Here is a 23,919-nt window from a genome sequence, read left to right on the forward strand (position 1 = left end):
TGTGTGTGTGTGTGTGTGTGTGTGTGTGTGTGTGTGTGTGTGTGTGTGTGTCTGTCCAGGAGCTCACGTGTAGCCTGAAAAGGAAGCATGGTGAGCCTCATCTCAAAAAAGGAAAAAGATGGGGAGGTTCCAATAAACATGTATTAATGGAAGATACAAAAATGATTAACATGAAAAGATCATGTACTATTATTAATCTCAAGGGAAATGCGAATCAAAACTAAAAAGGATTGTTACCTCATAGTGGTGAAAATGCTTATTCCCCAAATGGAAAGAACCACTGTTGGTGAGAGTGTGGAGAAGCTGCAATCCTGACGGTGCCAGTGGGAATGTGAAATACTTCTGCTGTTAATGAGAACTGCCTGGCTATTCTTTTAAGAAATTTATTCATGCTATCCCAAAAGTCTGACATCAGGATCTCAAAGATAGCTTCACCCTCTATCAATAGCAGCATTGACTGTAACATTTAAGGTATTTCTTAACAGCCAACTTACAGGGGGAAAAAAAAAAACTAAATATTCATGGATAATGAGTAAAGAAAATGGGTAAATATTCAAATAAATGGTCTTACTTTGGCTTTCTATTGCTATGATCAAAAGCAACTGGAGGGGGGTGTGTTCTGGCACAGATATGCTGGGTTGCATCTAGTGGAAGCTGAGGCAAAAGCTGAAGCAAGGCAGGACGCTGGGACAGGAACTGAAGCAGAGACATGGAGCAGTGCTGCTCACTGGCTCTCATCATTGCTGCTCTACTTGCTGTTTCCATACCAACAAGGCCAGCTGTACAGGGTAGCACTGACCAACATGAGTTGGACTCTCCCAATCAATAACTAATCAAATATATGTCCCATAGACCCATCTCCAGGCAATTCCTCAAATGAGATTCCTTCTTCTCAGAGATGTTTAGGCCTGTGTCAAGTTGACAGAAACCAACCAGTACAGGAATATTAATTTAGTTTTTAGAAATAAATTTTACCACGTTAAATATAGATAAAACTGAAGAACACTGTGCTAAGTAAAACAGGCCAGTCCACCTATTTCAGATAGACTTCAGATCTATTGACATGCAGAGTCCCAGAAATCCAACTCCTGGAAACAGAGACTGGATTCCAGGGACTGGGAGGCCAGAAAAGTGGCAAAGTTGCATTTGACCTATTATACTGTTTGTGTCTAGTTAACAGTTCTGATAACTAGTCAACTATGCCTAGTTTATGACACTGCCAGATCGTCAACAGTGGCTAGTTAATAGTGCACTTAAATATTTAACAAGGTAGATGATAGATCGATCTCATGTTCTTCTTACAACAAACAAAATCCCAACCTCAAAAAATCAAAACTCTCCCGAATTTTGCAGGACTCTAACATTTCTAGTTGTGCTTCACATGCTTGTTCCTGGCTGTCACATTCCTGAAGGTAGAGTGTGATGCTCTACAACCATTTCACATCATAGTCACACACTGAACATTGAATTCTGGGGAACAGGGCATTAGTAAAGTATTTTAACACTCATGTTCATGCATAAAACAATATCATGTTCTCCTCATTATATTGGCATTTGCACTTGAAGTATCAGAACAAGGCCATCAGTAAACATTTAAACCATTAGCAAGGAGTGAGATGAGAGGGCTGCAGTGCTGGGGCAGCAGAGGCGAGGGCAGAGAAGGGCAGCAAGCATTCCAGAAGGCAGAGGAGGAGAGGCAGAGAGGCAGGGAGGCAGAGAGGGGATGAGAGAGTGGCAGAGAGAGGGGGAGAGAGAGGCAGGGGGAGAGAGAGGCAGAGAGAGAGAGGCAGAGAGAGAGAAGCAGAGGCAGGTGTGACCACTATTTGACTCTTCCAGCATCTGAGAAGCACGTGCCAGGTAGCAGCAGACGTGACGTTCGTACAGGGACCTTCTAGGTGATTTGTTCCAACCTCCCAGTTTCTGTTCATCAGTCCCTTTCTTGTCTGAGTGCAGAAGCAGAGAGAACCCCATTATGTACTGATCTTGGCTATTTTTGTCTTCTTTGGCCCACATTCAAAGTGAAGAGAGGGGGAAATGTGCTTAATATAAAATACACATTGCAGTTCCTTTTAACCTCTTATTTGCAGAAAAACTATTCCTTTAAATTCCCATGTTGGATACTCCATGTTCATACCCATAAAGGATAGTACAATATTGCAAAAGCTTAGTAAGATACTTTATGTAACCATATTAATGAAGCTAAGACAGAAGAATCTGGACTTTGTGGCCAACCTGGACTACATAATATGTTCAAGGCCAGCCTAGGCTATATAGTTAGACTCTGTCTTCAAATTAAAAAAAATGTTATCATGATGTTATCAGAATTTTCATTTCATTTTTCAAACGTATGTATGTTTTATTACTATAAAAGAACACAGGTCTTAAGAATGTCTTTTCAGAGTGTATTTTGTATTGAGATTTTCTGTTGTTATCAGACTTGGGTCCAAAACAACATGTCCACTATGTCACACTGTATACTAACTCAGTCAGTCATTCAGTCAACACCTCTTCAACATGTACCAGTTGCCAGCATTCCCACATATGGCAAAAAGGGGAAAAGATTAGAATGAGGGAGAAGGTGGTAAGACGTTTAGTGGATACAGCACAAGGAAGCGAGGAGACACTGTCACTGAACATAAGATGTCAGTGCGGTGAAAGAGAAGCAAACAAAACTCCTCTCGCTATGTATCAAATCAAAGAGCAGAGGGTCTGGATCTGTGTTCCAGGAGGAGAGGGAAGACCCCTTCCTTCATCAGGAGTGTGGCTGCTGCCGCCCTTCTGGTTGCCAAGCAGCAGGACACTGCCTGCTGGCCAGGCACTTACTATTTCTACATTTCAGATGTCCTGACCACTAACCTTATTATGGAAGCCTCCTGTTATGGTGCTATTTGAATTCTACCACCAATCTGCATTTTGGAAATCACTGCCTGTATCCCCTCTTGCAGACAGAGGATTTCACTGTACTCTGTAGTACAGAAAATACTCAAGGTCTCTTATGTAAACCCCACTCCACCCAAGAGTTGAATGGAAGCCCCCAGGGTCGTCCAAGACTCGCCACCACACTGTGATCTATGCTAGGAGGAAGGCCAGGATTTAATCACTCTTTTATAGAAATGAATTAATTGATATAAATCCAGAAAAAAGTTATAGATAATATGTCATAATAAGTAGTGGCTACCATGTGCCTATATAGACCAGGAACTAAGTTTTCTGCCATAGAAAGAGAGGTTTAGAGAGATTAGGCATTTGGGCCAATTAGGCAATGGTCCATGTCACAAGCAAATGCCTGAAGGCAAAGGCTAAGTCTCCAGTCCTTCCCGGAGCCTGAGAAGGAAGATGCAACCAATGACTGTGGAGGGCTGCTTCTGTTTTGCTTTTGATATATATTTTTTATTTTTGTTTTCTCTACATGTGGTATTAGGACAGAGTAATTCTCTTTAAAATTTGAAAAGATTTGCTTCATTTAGTGTGTGTTTCTAGGAGCATAGGTACTATGGCATACAGTTGGCTCTCTACTTCCAGCATGTAGATCCCAGAGATAAAATCCTCAGTCAGGAGCCAAGGAAGTACCTTTACCTATGGAGACATCTCATCAGCTCAGAATAGAGTAACTTGTAAAAGAATTTGATTAGTTAGAAATACATTCAATTTTCATATTAATTAAAGTTTATATACATATAGAAACATCACATGGTACCACACACACACACACACACACACACACACACACACATTTATGTCACTTATAAATAAAAACTACAAATTATGGGGTACTATGTGATGTTATCATGTGGGTCTACATTTCTAATACTCAAATCATATCTCTTACAACATTTGCTTCATTTTACTTTTTGGTAAAAATATCTAGAATACCTCTAGTTCTTTTGGAATTATGCTCAAATTTATACTGACATCTTACCAAGCTTCTACAGAATGTGGTATCTTTACTGCTAAAATGGTAACCTCCCTAAGCTATAGTAGCCTTTCTATGATGTAAGAACAAGAGAGGGGAGGGAGGAGAAGAGAACAAGGGAGGGAGAGGAGGGGTCGGGAGGAGAGGAAAAGGTTACATAACAGTAGAATCCATTTTTTCACTTTTCTCCTACAAATGCCCAGTCACAGGGTCCAGCTGCTCCAAATGGCTCCCTCCTTGGTGAGTGCTTTCACCAAAGGTAACCCGTGCTCTTGCATTCACCCCCAAATAAGATCTGACAGCTGTGCACTCTGCCGAGTGAGCAGCATTACGTAAGAAGCAGCTCAAGAGGCAAAGCACAGGGAAAGGAGGCTTTGGTGAGGCGGAGGTCACTGGGAAAACTCCACTGAGAGAGCGCTGCAGGCAGACCACATGACGGCCTATCATGGAAACAGTTCCCTTTCCCACAGTAGCTGACTGCACATGTGTACCAGAGGCAGTGCCCTTCTAAGCCAGCGTCTGCATGGACTGAGCTCCTGCTAGAGCTGCAGTTCCTTCAGGGATAGTCTCTGAAATCAAGCAGGACCCTTTCTTTTTTCTTTTCTTTTTCTGAAAACATTTTTGAAAATGTTACTCCACAGGCACATTTTAAAAGTAACAAGAGTTATTTTTAATAGGAGGAGTCAAACTCTGAGACTTCTGACCTTATTAGTGATGCTAAACACTGTGTAGAATACTTCACTGTCCCACAGAAAACCCTTCTTGACATGGACTATTAAAGAACAGGCCTCACCTGGGTTTCATCTGCTAGCTCCAGAGAAAGAAGTCTTCCATATTTTATGTTCTTAAATCAAAATAGAAGAGGGGAAAAAAAAAAAGGAACTAAACAAAAACAAGTATGCTGAGGCCAGAGTAGAGCTCACTGGTGTAGTGTCTGCCTGGCAGGTACAAGGTTCTAGGTTCATTCTGATGGTGGCCAGGGTTACAATTGATCACAGAGTTAATACTTTCTGGACACGCAGGATTTACTTCTTATAAAGCTATGTGAAAAAAAACTAAGATACAATCTTCAGGAGAGGGGAAAGTATATGCATGCAAAATCTTCAACAGATCCATTTGCTTCCAACTGATAAGAAGCATTTACAGAATCTGATTTAGCACTACAAGGATCATCTCATAGGCCTGATTTGCATAGGAGATGCACCTCTTTGAAAATACTTTGAAAGTCCCAGAATTTCTAGACTATGCAGATGTTTCTTCCCTTCAAACTTAATAGGCATTTTATGGGCTATTTTCCTGGTAAAAGTCCTGTAAGATCACCAAAACTCAGCAGCCTACAGTTATTTATTTATTTGTTTACTTATTTACTTTTGGTTTATAAGTGGACAATGTGGCTAAGACCTGGATGTACATATTTCCATTTTCTGCCAATTTTTGATTTGTTGAACTGTCTCAATTCCATTTTAAAGCAAAAATATTGGCTGAAAAGTAAGGTTCACATCATTAACCCCCAAATAGTATGAAGATTACAATCTATTCCTCAGTATAGAAAACACAGAGTACACTGAGGCATGTTTGTTGTTTTGTTTTTTAGCATGAGTAAAATAAATGCTGGTGTTAAAAGTCAGGATGGATTATAAATCTGGATGAAGTCCCTTAGTAGAGAGCCTGGTGCACTCTATATGCTGAATAAATGTTAAATAAATTAACAGATAAACCCTCCAAATTTCCAGATCTAATACCTTTTTTTTTTTTTTTTTGCAATCAAATATTCCCATTCTAACAGTAATGATACTCTGTATAAACTGAATATTCTTGAGTCTTAAGACAACTTTTAACTATCAGGAAGTTGCTATAGAAATGTTGGCTCATCTGTCTGCTGAGAGTAACTGGGTCTCCTTACACATGACTTCAAGTTGCATATCCCCTGATTTGCCATATAAAGGGTACAACTTCAAGGCCTTATACCATGAAGTAAGTACAGGCAAGATCTAGATACATACATACATACATACACACACACACACAAACACACACACACACACATATACACACACACACATACACACATACATATATATATATATATATATATATATATATATATATTTCATATTCTTCATAAAGGAAGATCCAGGTACACTGCATAAAACACATTACAGCAGGAATTAAAAACAATATATGCAAGGTGAAAGCCACCACGAAGAGACTCAGGGAAGCTGCCAGTCACAGCCTCTATGGTCCCAGGGCAGCAATCCTTCTATTACTATGGTCAATTTATTAACGGAAGGAGGAGAGAAGACAGAAACTATGAGAAATGCACACCATCTGCTCACTCCAGATGCAACTACACATGCCAGCTACAGCAAAGCCTTTGACCAGAATCGGACAGACAAGACTTAATCCCTTTCTGAAATCACCAACAAAGGTAGATATGCTGCAAAACAGATACATGCAAGGCCAAAATCATGATTAGAGACCTTTATAACATCAGTCAAGACTTAGCAGAATGTACAATGATTACAGAGAACATTATCACAGCACCCAGGAAAATGGGGCTGGATTTCTATGAGCTCTATTTAGCTCTATCTACCTTAAATAAAATCAGGGTTTAAACATGTCCTTTCCTTGAATAGCAAGAACAGTTCAGTCAAATCACCTTAATTTTTCAAAGGCATCCGACAAGCCTGTAACACTGCACATTCCAGGTACTGAGCATTCTTTATGAGAAAAGGCCAGAAACAAAAATACTCTTACCTTGAAATTGTGAACCTTTTCATATTTTGGAATTTGTTCATTTTCTTTCAGAGTTGCTCTTCTAACAAGTGATGTCAACTGCGAATAAGCAAAGAGTTTCAGAGGTTGCCAGATTGTCACAGATGACTTTTGAGAACCCAGTTTCATTCCCAAGGCTGCTATCAATAAATCTTGCTGACGGCCCTCTTGTTTTGATTTGTGAACTGTAGCTCTATTAGTTTTCCTCCCCGACCAAGACTCTTTGGATGGCATTTTGATATTCAAAGGAATAGAAAAAAACAAAAACCAAAAAACCCTGTGTCAGCCTGCGACTGCCGGTGAACTCTACTCAGCTAGCACATGAGCATGCTGCAGCCAGCTCTGAGCCCTAACCTAGAGAGCCGTGGCCACGCCACGCACCAGAGCACAGGGAGGTGCAGGAGAGTGATGAAGCACTTCTTCACAAGGCCGATTAACACACAAATTCTCTCTTCCTTTTATAACAGGGCTCTATATTTAAGCTTCTGAAAACTTAAAGAGTCTGCAGAGGAAATCAGTCTGTGCTAACATACAAAGCATGCAGCATCTCTCTTTGGGAGTCCTTTTTTTAAAAAGCCTGACAATTGTGACAAATGACACATTGCTGAAAGCTTTCTTCTCTGCTCAACACGTCAATGTCCATTCTGAATGAGAGATGCCTACATACAGCCCGCAGTCAGTCGCTAGCAACAGACACCCGGCGAACTCACTTGCAGGAGGGGGAGAAGAGGGAGGGATTTGCAGGGGGAAGCAAGACTAGACTGGCCACAGGAAGAGGCGAGACAACCAATGAAAACCCAGTAGCAGTATTTAAGTACTGTGCTCCTCAACTCGCTCTTTCCCCCCTCCTCTCATGCAAGATTTTTCTTGCTGGCTCAAGGAAAGAAAAAATATCTGTAGAAAGGTAATAAGCAATGAATGAGTCCCACATTAAAGGCAGAGGAAATTATCACACACCAAGGGTTGTATTTAAGAGCAAAACTAGCCAAACAAACAAATGCCAGCCAGGTAGACTCTGAGGGCCAGCCCACGTCTCTGCATGTCATGTGCAGCATGAGCTGCCCCACTGGGGTGACCCAGACTTCTTATTTGTGCATTGTGAGTGAGGCCACTTAACTGAACTCCAGTTTTATTAAAGGTGAACAAAAAATAGCTACATATTTTGATGAAGAAGAAAAGGAATTTAAATACTGCATTTTCATCCAGAATAGGAAGCATGCATGTGGCATGGGTAATATCCTCTAGTGGGCGGCTTGGTCTGCACTTTGTGTGTTCGGTTGTAGATCTACACTTAATACACCAATATGCTAGGGACTAGTTTCCTAGTCCCAATCCTTTTTTTGTTCAGAGACTGAGGCTAGAGGAGGAGAGCTAACAATAACCCTTCAGAAGCACAGGCCCTAGATACAGTGTGGCCGTGCTTACCAGACCCTGTCTTCAGTTGTGGAAAAGGGGCTGCTGGCTGAAAAACTCAAACACAATCCTATTCAAGAGCAATGATACAGTTCCCTAAGGGGCTTCCCCCCATGTGAACTCCCACCCTGAGACAGAATCTCACATGTAGCCCTGGCTGTTCTGGAACTCACTATGTAGATGAGGCTCACCCTAAATTTCCTGAGATCTGCCTGCCTCTGCCTCTGGAAAGCTGGGCTCTCAAGGCATGTGCCGGCTTCAGCGTTTCCCATTTGGTTTTCTAACCATCTTTCATCTGTTTCCTTGTCTTTGAATATAATTAATCTTAAGATTCGAATGCTACATTGTATTTAAGGAATCTAAAATTCTGGACTTAAATGAACAGGGGGATGGGGGTGGTAGCTGGAGGCTGTAAGTTAGCTGCAGAATCACATATTTGGAGTGTACAAGGACCTGGGTTTGAGCTTTAGACCAAAACCTTGTCAAAGCAGAAGTCCAGTCAACTGACCACTATGCACACATCTCAGATTTTATGAAATATAGGAATTATTCCAATGAAAACTCTAATTTAATTAAGATATGAGTCATCCTTAAATTAAGATATTGGAAATAATGAGTGCTGTGTATATGTGTGCGTGTGTGCATGTATGTACCTGTAAAGGCCAGTGATCAATGACTGTCTCAGTTGATAAGGTGTAGCACCTTCTTGTTCTTGAGAGTGTCACTCAATGAAGATGAAGCTCACTGGTTTGGCCAGTCTGATTGGTCAATGACCTTAATGAGCAATAGGGCTCTGCTTGTCTCTGCTCCCTGGCCTAGACACACTATGCCACACCCAGCTTTTATGTGGGTGTTGGGATCTAAACTTAGGTCCTGATGTTTGCACAGAAAGTACTTTACCTCCTGAGCCATCTCTCCAGCTCCAGGAACTGACTTGAAAACATGTCCAATTACCATTTTCTTTAGTCTATACACAGTCCTTTTATTCCTTTTTTCTGTACTGGAAACTGAATGCAGGGCCTCAGGCATGCTAGTCAAGCACCCTCCCTGGGAATCATACTATATTCCCAGATCTTTGTGGTTTAAAATTAAGCAAATAAAAGAGAGACATTAGCATTACTCTATACACATTTCAGTTTCACAAACTTAGCTTCAGATGATTGATAAAAGATTATAAAATGATACTACTGAGAGGAGACACATTGGACAAAGTTTTCTTGCCTAACATAAGTGATTCTTCAGCTCTAGCCTAGTTAGTCATGTAATGACTGGAAACATAGTGTCAGTCAACTCCTTGGACATGTTCACCTGAAAGTCATGTTGACCCAGTCCTCAGTGGGCACACACACAAAATGTCCAAAGGCAAACATAATGGCATTTGTTTTCAACAATGTACAATCCTAAGTTAGAGAAAACAATTACGGGAATAACCCATAATTGTTGGTATGTTTGTTTTCTGTCTTGAACATCTTAGCCAAGTTTCTATTAGCCCTTGTGCTTCAGTTAAAATAATTGAAATCCAACTATGCACAAAAATACCCATAGTAAACTTTCTTAGAAAGATGCATGGCCAGGTAAAGTGAAAATTTTGTCTAGAAATAAAGTTTATTATAAACTCGGCAGAGTTTTACTGTCTTTGTTGGTTCTTCTATTAAGAAGACATGCTGGGTTAAATTACAGCTTGGGCAGTGACTAGGCCTTGAAGGAGATAGAAAATAACACTGTAGGATGATGTACCAAGTACCTGTCAAGTGTGTGGCCAGTAGTGTGTCTGCAGTGTGAGAACTGCACTTCTTCTGAGTTGGTTTGGGAGACCAACTTTAAGTAACAAAGGTGCAAACTCTGAAACTCTGAGCTGCTATAAATGTTTTAATGTTCTAGACAAATATCTGTCATTGTGCTTGCATGTACCTGGCTACTTCTGCCTTGTTAGGTTAACAGACTGTTAATGATGGCTACACTTTGTCAGTAAGTGCTTATGTACCATGTTCTCTGCTGATTACATGCAGTCTCATGAATCCACAGATAAACCCTGTAAGGTATTTGTACAGTATCCTCATTTTGTACTTCCAAGAACTAACACTCACAGAGGCTAAATCCCCAATGCTGTATAGACAGCTGGGAGGGAGTGGAGCTGAGATCCTAGTGTAGCATGTCCACGCTGTTGAGAAAATAAGATCAACTATGAAGTTTAGAGTGGAGGGCACTTTTCTACTCATTGGTTCATCTGGTTATTTACCTTCAATTTCAAAGGTTAGTAACAGACCACAAGAGCAGCAATAAGAACAATGAAGTAAAGAAAAAGTAATAGATGTTTCCTCAAGTTTAACTTGTAGTCGGTGGAGTGAGAGACATAGATGTCAGGGTTCAACCCAAATGCAACTTCCTCCAGGAAGCCTTGAAAATATACATGGATTAGGTGTGAATTTGCTCATCTGTAAGCCTACAAGCCCTTTGCTTGTTTGTTAATTTTAAGAGATCACATTCACCCCGTGAACTGTAATAACCTCCCAGGCAAGATTAGCCCATGGCTTCAGCAGTAGCATGAATGTTATGGGGGAGGGGGTAACCAACTGCTTTCTGGTTGGATTTAAGGCCCACTCCACAAAAGAAGACATGTACCTGGTACTATAAATCTGACCAAGAACCTATGAATGGAGAGTTTACAGGCCCCAGAAGTGAGCCTATTACTATTTTCTGCTAAATGGCCACAGTATCAAACTGCCCTCTAAATTCATTTTTCTCCCTGTAGATCAGGGCATCTTTCAGAACTCATTAGAGAGATGTCTTTGTACAGTGGAGAGTGGTCAATGTGGGAACTCATAACAGGTCAAAGTGCAGAGCACAAGTGTGGAGCACTCAGGCACAAATGTGACATGTGCACCCCATGTTGTAAATCTGCAGTTTTTCTGCATAGCCCCACTATGTTGCACAGTATGACTTTACCACAGGCTTAGGTCTCACTATACATGTGAACTTTTCACCATGCAATCTTCCATACATTGCAACGCCAAAGAGTACTATCAGAAACACCCTGTCTCAGATTTGAGACAACTGCATACTGGAAATCAATATTTTTACTGTATGGCAAAATTTCCTGTTCTTATAGAAACTTAATGGTTTGATTAACCAAATGACTTTTTATAGCCATTCATCAGCATGTATCAAATTAGTGTGTCTGTGGACTGTATCAAGTTAGGGGTACATCCTCATTGGCATGCAAACTTGCCTTCTTGCTAATAAATGGTAAAATTATACATATTCCAAAGAATTATTTTAAATTTTTATGATTTATTATCTATGACATATAATAGTAAGTATATATGCTCACATTAAAATTAAAATTATAAAGTATTATAATATAATATGTTTGGTAATAATAAAAATAGTAAGCATATAAATAAAACATTTATATATTTATTTTGTATATCTACATACCCAAGATTCTCTAGAAATTTCTTAGGTACAAGTGGCAAAGCTTAGCAAACACCGGCCCACAGCACACAGCACATCTGGACACAGCCCTTCCTACAGTGTATGCCACCCACCCAGTCCCCCACTCTAGCTCTAATCAGATCTTTTCAAAGGCATATGACAGTGACAGGGATGCCAGATGAGGAAGCAAGGTTGGAAGGAGGATGAAAAACCGGGAGCGGAAAGGGACAGAATTCAGTAAGGAGTAAATACTACTTGCAACCCTGCTTAGTGTCTCCCATGGCTATCACAAACCCCTGAAAAGTACGAAACAATGTCAGTAACTTCATCTGACGAAGAAACTAATGACTTGTTCAGAGTTATACAGCAGAAGCAGAAAGCCCGCCTCTGAATCCCTGTCTTTATCGCCAAGGTCCCTTCTGTTACAGTAGGTGTGAACAGGCTGTGAAAGTCAGGGTTCTGGGAGGGGCTCTGATATTCTGATTCCATAACAAAAAACAGAAAGAAGTGGCTTCGGTGGGAGTCTAAACTGGTAGTGCACAAGGCCTATGTAAGATTATTCTTGGTGGAAGTACCAGTGGTAGCTAGGTTTTACTTAGAGCAAGAGTCTTTGGGCTGTCTTCAGAACTGACTCTACCCATTCTTGACACCACCTGGTATTTCTGTGGGCTTATCTAAACAACTACAATTACACGGCTAAAGGGATGGGAAATGGGCAAATTCCCAAGCCTGCATTTTTCTTCCTGTGTCCATGCTACAGTATAGAGAAGAGGGTAGGAGCCGTATGAGCGCTGTGTGCATTGAAAAGCACACATTCACTGCTGTAAAATGAAGGGGTCCTAGCAATCTCACCACCCTGCCATTTGTCCTATATGGCCACAAGACCTTTGCTGAGCTGCCCTCTCATACTCACCCAGTGGAGTAGAACCAGAAGCTTACTGCTAAGCCACATAAAAGCTTTAACTTTAACTCCATTGCTAATTGGCTCTGGAATGTCTGGGTCAAGTGAGTAATTTATTTTAGTCTTTGTTTCTTTACATGTAAAACTGATTTAAAGTATGCAACAATACAGCAAGAATTAAATGAGATGATATGTGAGAAGAATTTGGCATATTTTGAGCTTAGCAAGTAACCAGTAAGTGGAAAGTTTGCCCTTTCCTTGTACTCAAGGATCTCTAATGTTGAGATTACGCCTAGTAGTCTATGTGACTATGGCATGAATTAAAAACCCAAGACCACTATCTTATACTATGTAAACTTTGAGACACATTGTAAATTAGTGGTCCTTAACCTATGGACACAGGGGTCACATATCAGATATCCTGCATATTAGATATTTACAGTATGATTCATAACAGTGTCAAAATTACAGTTAGAACTAGCAATGAAGTAACTTGGGGAACTGTATTAAAGAGTCACAGCATTAGGAAAGCTGTGAACCATTGCTGTAAGCAATAGTATTCTCTAATTTTAACCTAACCCTGATGTCGCAATTTTAAATTATGAAAATTCCTATGTTCAAACAATAACCTCATCAAGGCCTGCTTACAGGAAAAAGAGTCATCAAATTATTCACCCTGTCCTAGTTCACTTCCTGCTGCTGTGACAAAGATGGTGACCAAAAGCAAGTTGGGGAGAAAAGGGTTTATTTGGTTTACTCATCCCTTTCTGATCACAGTCTATCACGCAGGGAAACCAAGGCAGGAACTCAAGCAGCAGAAACTTGGAGACAGGAATGGATGCAGAGATCACAGAGGGATGCTGTTTACTGCCTTGTTCTCCACGGTTTGCTCTGTTCACTTTTTTAGACAACTCAGACCATCTGTTCTGGGGGCAGCACTGCCCACAATGGTCTGGATACTCTCATATCAATCATTAATCAAGAAAATGCACCACAGACTTGCCGAAAGGCCACTGTGATGGAGGCATTTTCTCAACTAAGGTTCTCTTTTCCAATATGACTCTAGCATGCATCAAGGTGACAAGACAAAAACAAAAACAACCACAAAACAACCATCACACATCAAATACAAATGACTGATTATATTTTTTTCCACAAGTACGTGTGTGTGTGTGTGTGTGTGTGTGTGTGTGTGTTTTAATAGGAATGAAGCTTAAGCCAAAGGAATAGATCTTCGACTACTGAATGTCAGGACTCATTTGTGGTAAGGGTGCTCTCTAGAAATACTTTTTCCTGGAGACTTCACACAACACAAGGAGCCCGTCTTTCTCTATAACATCCTGACTACATATATCACAGGCCCAACACACATGCTAAGTTAGACTTATATCCCTAGAACACCTCACATCAGCATCCTAGCAGCTGGCCCACCCCATGGCTCAGGGGAGTGGTGAAACTGATTTAACTTTGGAGTGACTAAGCACCAGAGTTTCTGGTTCTAGTATAGTGAAATCTTGCAATTTCTATGGAATGTAAACACTGAAGAAAGTTATAACAAAAAGATTTGTAGATTCAAAAACATCCCACTCCAATATTCAGATGATTCTTACCTTCATCCCCTGAATTATAACTTGTAATCTCATTCTTCTCTCCACGACTGCCAAAAGAAGATCTTTCAAGGTACTAACCAACAACATGTACCAGTTAAGGGTGTTACATGCATGATGTCATTTAGGTATAAAAGCAGTAAGTCAGGTATGTCAACTGTCATTTATAGATGACAAAACGAGTTCAGAAATTAAGTATCTTGTTGAAAGCCGTATTGCTTTAAGATGTGCAAACACAGCCTGAGCCCAGGTGGCTGGGATTACAAATTCTGTCTTTTTTTCTTGACCACTGTGTCTCTCATAGGATCTATTTTTAACATGCACTCTTGAAAGGGTAGCACAAATCCTAAATCATTTATTTTAAGCATATTATATCACTAGGCACTTAATACTGCTATATGTAGATTATGGTATCTATTAGATTCAATGCCTGACCAAAATTTCCAAGTGGACTTCACGTCAAATATTACAGATTTGTAGTTTAGGATTTGTAAATTCTTAAAGACATTTCCAATTTAATAAATATTTACATTTTATAGGAAACTTAGACTCTTCTGGGTTTCTAAATGTTTCAGTCGCTACAAGAGTCAGATCATAACTTCTAATGTGGTCTTCGTTTTACTGCTTCCCTAGCAGTAACCTAACATCGAAATGTCACATACTATCTAAATAGATGAGGTACATCATGTCTCATGTTTAAAAATGTTGGGACAGTCAAGATGCATGTTAAGAGTAAATGGTATGGGGTAGTGGTGATGCCATTGTAGGGTGTTTTATCTGGCAATGGTAAGAGCTGTGTGAAAGCACAACATTTCTCCTCCTTAAATATTGATGCACAAAGAAGGGCCTTTAGGAACATACTGAGCACTCATGAATTAAATTCAATCAAGTATTTCTGTGAGTACTGTATGTTGTGAATTAGTGAATACCAGAAAACAGGGGCACACGCTATATTCACAAGGGCCAGATATGAACATAATAATATAGATTTTATAAATTAATTACAATTGAAGTACATATTAGTAAATAATAGATATTTTCATCCTATTTTAGTTGCCCAATCCCACTTTCTGAGAAAGGCTAAATTCATCCGCTAATCTGTTTATACTCTACTTCCAAACTACTTCATCGTCTCCTGGGACTTCTGGGACAGGTCACTTCTTTCCACCCCTACATTCCAGATCACTCTTTGTTTTCTTCCATGATGGATGTGCCTTTAAACACTCTCAAAATGCAAACACATGGTACAGTCCTTTTAGCAGAAATCATGTAGTCAGGAGGCTGCAGCTTATTTATCTCCTCTTAAGGCTGCCTCGCTTCTTTGCATGAAGAGTTAAACTATGTTTTAAGTAAATACATTGAGCATGGCTGTTGAGTCAGATGATGTGCAAATGAGTCTCAGATCAACCTAACAGTTAGCTAGGATCTTAGGGAAGGAATACTACTACAACAACAGCTCTTAGGTGAGTCTCTAAGAGGGACTGACTGTAGGGAAGTCTGTTCTTTCCCAGAGAGCTGGAATGAAGAGGACCTCCCCAGGACAGACATCAGGAGGCTGAGACAAGGCACGCAGCATGTACATAACGTAGGCAAAGCATGAACTTTCAGCACCCCACATACACAAGCACTGGAAACGGACATGCTGGGGGGAATGTGTGTGGACAGTGTGGACACCGCCTGCGGACAGTGTGGACACCACCAGGGCTGCTCTATCACTGTAACGGCTTAGAACAAGGAAGTAAAATAAATGCTACACTGGACACCTGCTTCAGCTCCTGCCTGTATACTGTCAAGTCACATTTAATATGAAGAAAATGTCTAAAAACATACTTTTTGTTTTTCAGCTATTAGAAAAATCCAGTGGCTGGCCAGGGATACAAGAAAGAAGGGCTTTTAAACACTGCTTCTTCATTTGACAGTCAATATGGCTGCAGACAATGAACTGGAAACATGTTGGAGAGAAAAATCTGTGATGACAGAAGTATCTTAGCAACACTGCTGACCAAAGGAGACAGTGAACTGGAAATATCTGTAGCACAGAGGGAGCATGAACCACCTGAGGTAAGACGACGTGTGGCAGCCCTGAACCACAGGTCTCCATCTTTAAAGACCATTTACAGGACCAAAATGATTATTTTTGGAATAACATTGAGGAATAACATAAGGTTCTAGGAAAATTCCTTCATCAGTAAAAACTGTGAGGATGAATGTTAAGACAAGATTAGAAGGAAAAAGAATGTGGGCACTTCCTATCCTTAGTAAGTACAGTTCCAAGTTTGATCATTTTTTCCTTCTATAAACTCAAACCAGCAACTCGTTCTGAGATGAGATTATTTATCATTTTCAAAAGCAAGGAAGACACAGAAAAAGGAAAGGGCTAGCTAGAGAACTTAAGAGAATGCACTTATTGCATTTTTTCACTGTCAAAATACCAAACTGCATTATCAGTTGAATGTTACAAATGTTGCTATAGTTTATGTCATATCTAAAATTACAATGTTAATATCAGAATTAATCTCACCAGAAAAGCCCATAATATAGTAGAAAGCTTTCAAATTCTCATTTGAGAACCAAAATGTCTACCAAGCAACGAGCTGAAAACACACAGGAGAGAAAACTTGTAATCTCAGGGATATCTTAGCAACGTAGCTGTTCTCATTTTTATAAGAGCCAGTTCTTTGATACCCTGAGTACAAGGTTGCATGCATTACATTATACTAAAGGTACTGTTTCTGATGAATAACAGTGAGCAATGAACCTGGTGTTTGTCAGGACCTGACAGCTCTGGGGAGTGAGACGGCACTTAGCCTTGGTTCTGAACGCACAACATATACAAGTTGCACTATGCGTGTAGCCTAGCTACACATAACAACAAATGCTACTTGAAATAACTCTGAATCAGACAAAAGACTACTGTACCCTGACATTCAATGTTTCCACTCTTAGAGAACTGTAATGGTTTATCTGTCATACCTCAGCATCTAAGGAGCAAATTAGTATATCCTTGGGTTATATTATATTGAGGTACTTGATTTTAAAAGTCGTAGTTTGAGTTGCTGATGAGTTCTATGAAAATAAGTCATGAAATGAAGCTTGGTATTAGTCAGCACTACCAACAATTTCTGAAATGGCCCTAAACACGAGTATTTCTACATTCTGGACTGTGGATTCCTGGGAGGCAGCATTCTCAACACTAACAATAAAAGCAAAATATGAATTATATGTGGAAATGTTAAGCATCTAACTGCTTTTCCTTCAAGCATTATATAAAAGCAAAATATACTCATCTTATTAAGCAAACTTGCTTTAGTCTATAAGAAGTATTAACATTATATATATAAATTATTTTTAAATTAATTTTCTATGATTTATCAGAAATGTTTGACTTATAGGTTATTAATATACTTATATACCTGGGGCAATGTGAAGAAAAAATTGGGTGAAATGTGGTCATGTTAGAAAAGTTTAAGAAGTTCTGATCTGGAAAATAAATGAAGCAAGCCATCCATCTGGGGAAAACAGGTCAATAACAAACTGCAAGCTTTCAAGCAACACAGTTTTGGAAAGTTGTGTCTGTTACCCTGAATGTGAGAGATTCTCGATATTTAACAAGACTTCTCTGAAGAGATGAATGGTGATATCACAACAGATGTGCTTTTTGATACTATATAAATGTGTCAACAATTGTAAGAACTACGGAACGCTATGAGGCAATCAGCGTCTTCCAAATGACTAATGCATGTTGCAAAATCACGTACAGTGGGCAGATCCACTCGGAGCTCAGAACACACTGAGAGGTTCCAGTTTAACTAAGTAAGACACTGACGCAATTTCAGATTCCATTTGGAAACATATCTATTATGGCACTGTATCAAAGAGAATCATGCACTATTATCTGAAAAAGCTACTAAAACACCTATCCAACTGCATAAGGTCAGATTTTTCTTCTTATACTTCAGTCTAAACAATGTGTCACCATAGAATGAGTGAAGAACTATATCTGAGAACCTCTTTCCCCTTAGTGTTATGTAGAGTCTAGAGAGATTTACAGAAAGGTAAAGCAACAACATTCTTTTTGATTCTATGTTTTGCAGCAGAGACTTACACTGTAGCCTATACTGGCTTGGAACTCACTATGTGGCATAGGATGGCCTCAAATTTAATGGAACTCTCCTGCTGAGCTCAGCCTCTGGGCAGGTGGGCAGGTGGGCAGGTGGGGAGGTGGGGAGGTGGGCAGAGGCAGAGGCAGAGGCAGAGGCAGACAGATCTCTGAGTTCAAGGCCAGTCTGGTCTACAGAGAGAGGTCCAGAACAGCCAAGCTTAGGCAATGAAGGAAATCATGGAAAACAGAAAGCTAATGAAGATGTATTTGAACCAAGGGGCCATGTTCCAGCTGCAGCAAGCAACAGTATTTGGCCTTTGGCTATGTGGCTCTGGTTTAGATTCAAGGGTAGAAGAAAAGAGTTAGGGAATCTCCTTCCTCAACAAAGGAAAGCTGTTGAGTCCAAGCATGTGCAGGGGTGTCCCTGCACGAAGGCCTAGAAAGACCACCGCAGGAAGCTATGAAGATGAAGCCTGGATTGTCCTGGAGACTCCAAGATGATAGGGATGCCAGAGCCATGGGATACTAGCCAAGGAAAGATGCTAACAGGGAGTGGAATCAGTCTAAGAGAGAGAAGTGTGTTATAGTTTGCAAAGCTGAAAGGGTTGGAGAGATGAAGAACACTTTGACATCAGACATGGTGATGCAGATTTTTGAGTTTGCCCAGCTGGTTTTTGGTCTTGCTTTGGTCCAGTATTTCCTCTCTAGGCTCCCTTTCCTCCCTTTCGGAATGATAATGTATATCCAGTGCCATTATACGTTGGAAGTATGTGATCTGCTTTTTGATTTTGATTATATAGGTGGTTACATTTAAGAGATTGCATGAGTCTCAGAAGAGACTTTGAACTTTGGACATTTAAACAGTGCTGACACTGTGATAAGACTATGGCGATTTTTGAAGTAGGACTAAATGCATTTTGCATTATGATATGGCTATAAGCCTATGGGGGCCAGGGAGTGGAATGTGGTGGTTTAAATAAAAATGGCTCCCATAGATCCATAGGGAGTAGCACTAGTAGGGTGTGGTCTTGTTGGAGGTGTGGCCTTGTTGGAGGTATGGCCTTGTTGAAAGAAGTGTGTTTCAGTCATTTCTCTTGGCTTGGTCTCCAGTACCATGTCTGTCTGAATGCTCTGCTTCCCACCATGGACAATAATGGACTAAACCTCTGAAACTGTAAGCCCCCAATTAAATGTCTTTCTTCAGAAGAGTTGCTGCAGCTATGGTGTCTCTTCATAGCAATAAAACCTAAGACAAGAAATATCACCATATTATTTATTAAGAGAGAAGCTCTACTTTCTGGATGAAGCAATTAGGAGATTTTTGATGTTTTTGTGGACAGAAAAGATAGAACACAGAAATAATTTCCCAGAGAAACCTCAAGCTATGTTTGTAGTACAGGCTGGGGGTTATGTAGTACCTATGCATTTGGCTTTGGTTCTCTTGGCTGATCTGACCCAAGAGAACAATAATATGTCACGTAGCTAGTGTTTTACATTTTCAAGGAAGACCATATTAGAAATTCTCATAGGAATATATACTAAGGGCCAGAGAGATGGTTCTATGGCTAAGGGTACTTACTCATTGTTCTTACAGAGGACCTATGTTTGATTCCCAGCACCCACACGTCAGCTTAGAACTGTCTGTAACTCATTTTCAGGAGACTGTGAATTCCACAGGCATCAAGCATGTATATATGCTCAGACATATGTGAGCACAATATACATATACATAAAATAAAATTAATAAATCTAAAAATCCCAGTTTCATACTAATCAGTGCAATGGCATCTAGTGACATCTCTAAGCTATCATCAGATTGGGATGAACTGACATTTACGAAAGTTAAGTTTAAAGGCTTGTTCAAGATCACTTAACTGATACACAATGAGCATGCAGGATCCTGGAAAACAAAACAACTGGGCTATCTTAAGCAGAGTAACTTACAGAGGATGACCCACTATTTAAAGTTCTGTGCAGAAGTTGTAGCTTTCTTAGAAATCTTAAGCATGGTAATTAGCAACCCTACCACATTGGAGAGCTCTGTGAAAGAGTGCTCATCCTTGAAACTGAGCTGACCCTTGAGACAGCTACAATAGGAATTTGGGCATGTAAATTTGTGGAGTCTGAGATGGCTGAAGGCAGGGCTAAGAAAGAAGAGGAGGAAGATGAAATTCAGCATGGTGCCTTACATCTGCAATCCTGCACTGAGGAGTAGAAGCAGGAGGACCAGGGGTGTGAGGGCAGCTGGTGCACAAGAAAACATTCTTTGTATTTTGTTTGTTTTGTTTTTGCCTGCAGGTATGCCTGTGTACCATGTGTGTACTGGCTGGTTTTGGTACAAACTATAGAGTCATCAAAGAGGAACGAACCTCTGTTGAGGAAATGCTTCCTTGAGATCCAGCTGTAAGGCATTTTTCTCAATGGGGGAGGGCCCAGCCCACTGTAAGTGGTGTCATCCCTGGACTGGTGGTCCTGAGCCCTATATGAAGCAGGCTGAGCAATCCTTGGAGAGCAAGCCAGTTAGCAGCATGGCCTCTGCATCAGCTCCTGCCTGCAGAGTCCTACCCTGTTTGAGTTCCTATCCTGACTTCTTCAATAATGAACAGCAATATAGAAGTACAAGCCAATTAAACCCTTTTCTCCTCAACCTGCTTTTTTGTCATGGTGTTTCATCACAGCAATAGAAACACTAGCTAAGACAGTGTGCATTCAGTATCCACAGAAGCCTAGAGAGAGCACTGGGTCCTTTGGGACTGGAGTTACAGATGCTTGTAAGCTATCACGTGAGTGCTGGGAATCAAACCTAGGACCTCAGAAGAGCAGGTACTGCTCTTAACCATTGAGCCACATCTCCAGCCTCATGCAAGGTAAAGAAAAGGAGCATGGGACAAAGAATGTGGGGAGAGGGAGGGAGAGAGAGGGAGAGGGAGAGAGAGAGAGAGAGAGAGAGACTGACTTCTGAAGCTTGCTTTCATGCTATTTCCCTAGTCTCAATAACTGTATTATTTAAGATTACATTTATAAGCAGCCAGTCTGTTGATTTTCAAATTGAGACTGTGTAGATATAGATAATATGCTACATACCTTTTAGGAAAAGTTAAAAAAAGGGGGGGGGGCAATTAGCACACCAGATTGCCTACACCCTCTGTCTGTCCCAAGAAACAAAGAATTGGATGTTTACAGAGGTATCCAGAGGTTCTAGTAGTAAACAATAACTTTTAGCAGTGTATCAATTATATTCCAATATCAAATATATGTAGCCTGGTAATCCTAAAGAATTCTTTCAAAATTAAAATTTCAATGTAAAAGAAATTCCTTAAAATCAAACTAATGGTAACATGTAAGACGCTGCATTTATTCTAAACTTCCTTAGAGAAAGGAATACATACACACATATAAACATGTGTGCATATACAGATGTGTGGTGTGGTGTGTGTGTGTGTGTGTGTGTGTGTGTAGAAAGAGGCCAGGTGTGTGTGTGTGTGTGTGTGTGTGTGTGTGTGTAGAAAGAGGCCAGGCTCATGAAGAGGGAACAGGTTAGCTTACTGAAGTTTCGCTGCACCATAGGCTTTTACACCCATGCCATCTTCACGTGACAGGGCTGACGTCTAGAGAACTGATCCAAAGCTAAGGACATTCTGCTAAGACTATGTCTTGACTCACAGTGTTGTTTCTGAAATGCAAAATATATGGTTTGTTTCTCAGTTTATATTATTAATGCTTAAGAAATATTTTCTACAACATGTTTTCCAAAAGACTTAAAATTAATAAATTAATAATTTAATTAGTATGAAATTATCATAAAAACAAAACAACTGAATGAATCTATTGATCCATGATCTGTACAGACACACATATATCTATTACTTGGAACAAGAATCTATTCAAATTCAGTTCCAAGAGAATAAGAAGTTACTAATGAACCAGCCCTGTGCAGTGTGACTAAACCCAACTACTGTAGAAGAGAGGGAGTCTGACCTCCTCACACGCTGCAACCTCACCATTATATCTAAACAATGCTTTAACTTTCTTGTTTATAATTATTTTTTCAAGCTCAGGAAATGCTTGAATTGAGTAGTAAATGAGAAAAATATCATAGCTATCACTTGGAAGGAAAACTGTGACCATTACAGTAGGCTACCAGGTTTCCTAGGAACAAGAGTTGGCTTGGATTCACTTCCTGTGGCAACACTGCTCATGGCCATGAAAATACATAGCAAGCCCTATGCAACAATCCATACAGTAGACCATTAAAATGCTCATGGCCATGAAACTATACAGCAAACACATACAGTGAACTATTTATAGAAGCTCAGGACAGAACTGACCTAAGGACCACGACAAACACACCTGTGGGGTTCTTATCCTTCAGTTATAAAACAGAGCAATCACCATACCAACGTTTACCAAGGGGAACTGCATGAAGCATTATTTTCTAAAACTATTCTTAAGAACAGCAGAAAACTCAAGTAGTCTTTGGAGCACTATCTGAGAGCTGCAATCACATTAGGTCACCACTGAAAATCAACTAAAAAGAAACTAGTTTTAAAGGTCTAAATTTTGTTTAAATTGTATGTGTACTGAGCCCTTGTATGTGTTTTTACTAGAATTCTGGGCAATTCCGCCTTTATAGAGAACCTCTTCTCTCAAGTACTGACAGGTTAGCTGACGGCTGCAGAGTTGTGCAGTTAGTTGGTGGATAGCTAACAACTCTTATCTTTCAAAAGACTCCAGGACACTTTTTACTGTGTCCTGTGTTTTTTCTTCCTCATGACACATAATTGAATAGTCGATTACTCTTGTGTGGAATATGAAAGATGTTTTCACAGAAATGAAGCAGCTGCCTCAAGCAGAAACGTTAAGTTCACATCTACAGTAACCAGTTCTTAATGTCAACACCAGCATCCCGCCCATAGCACTACTCCAATTTCTGCAAAACCAACACCTTTTGCCTCTTATGTAAGACTCGACAAGTAAGGGATTTAACTACTAAGGATCCATTAAAATATTTGTAATACTTCTGTGTCACTATTTACTTTGAATCAATTAAGCATGATTACTTTTACTTACAAATGTCATCCACTGGGACAGGGAATCAGTGTTTCAAGCTGTTGAACAGGTCATCATCCCTGTCTTGTTGGATGACACCTGTAAATAAAATAAATCTATTTTTCAGTGAGATTTCTAAGTAAACTCTATTTAAGATGCATGCAGTTTAAACAAAGAATACTTTTTAAATGGTCCTTAATGATGTACCATTGGAGAGAGACACTTCCCAGTGGTAACTGTTTTCTATAAGTAAGTTTTACTTGCCCCTCAACACAAGAGAGTCCTGGGAGTTTGACATGCAGTACTGTCGGAATATAATCAGAACAGTGAGAATCTTGTAGGTGGTGTACATTTTAGTGTCCTGCCACTGGGATTACCATTTCTTTCTTATTTATTTATTTATTTATTTATTTATTTATTTATTTATTTATTTATTTATTATATGTAAGTACACTGTAGCTGTCCTCAGACACTCCAGAAGAGGGTGTCAGATCTTGTTAAGGATGGTTGTGAGCCATTATGTGGTTGCTGGGATTTGAACTCCAGACCTTCGGAAGAGCAGTCAGGTGCTCTTACCCACTGAGCCATCTCACCAGCCCGGGATTACCATTTCTACTTTATACAAGGGACATGCCAGGTCCTGTCAAGTTAAATAACTAGCCTACTGCTAAAGTACCTAAGTGTCAGTACTTCAAGTCCCTAAGACTGAAAAGTAATATACACA

At 40.0% G+C, this 23,919-nt stretch overlaps 1 protein-coding gene across 2 annotated transcripts in view; it reads right to left on the reverse strand.

The window, feature by feature from the left end:
* Window positions 1–23,919, reverse strand: part of Chn1 (chimerin 1) — a 150,584-nt gene that overhangs the window by 37,224 nt on the left and 89,441 nt on the right. The window contains exons 1-2 of one of the 2 annotated variants that reach the window (XM_029536309.1): window positions 23,217–23,240; window positions 6,671–6,748 (exon numbers count right to left, since the gene is read on the reverse strand). In XM_029536309.1, coding sequence (XP_029392169.1) covers window positions 6,671–6,748; window positions 23,217–23,225 — 87 coding nt within the window. In that variant the 5' untranslated portion in view covers window positions 23,226–23,240. Of the gene's footprint in view, window positions 1–6,670; window positions 6,749–23,216; window positions 23,241–23,919 lie in introns of those variants that run through there. The other variant, XM_021192913.1, reaches the window with a different exon arrangement.

The sequence above is a fragment of the Mus pahari genome, chromosome 3, assembly GCF_900095145.1.
Source record: "Mus pahari chromosome 3, PAHARI_EIJ_v1.1, whole genome shotgun sequence".
In the NCBI taxonomy this organism is placed as follows: Eukaryota; Metazoa; Chordata; class Mammalia; order Rodentia; family Muridae; genus Mus; species Mus pahari.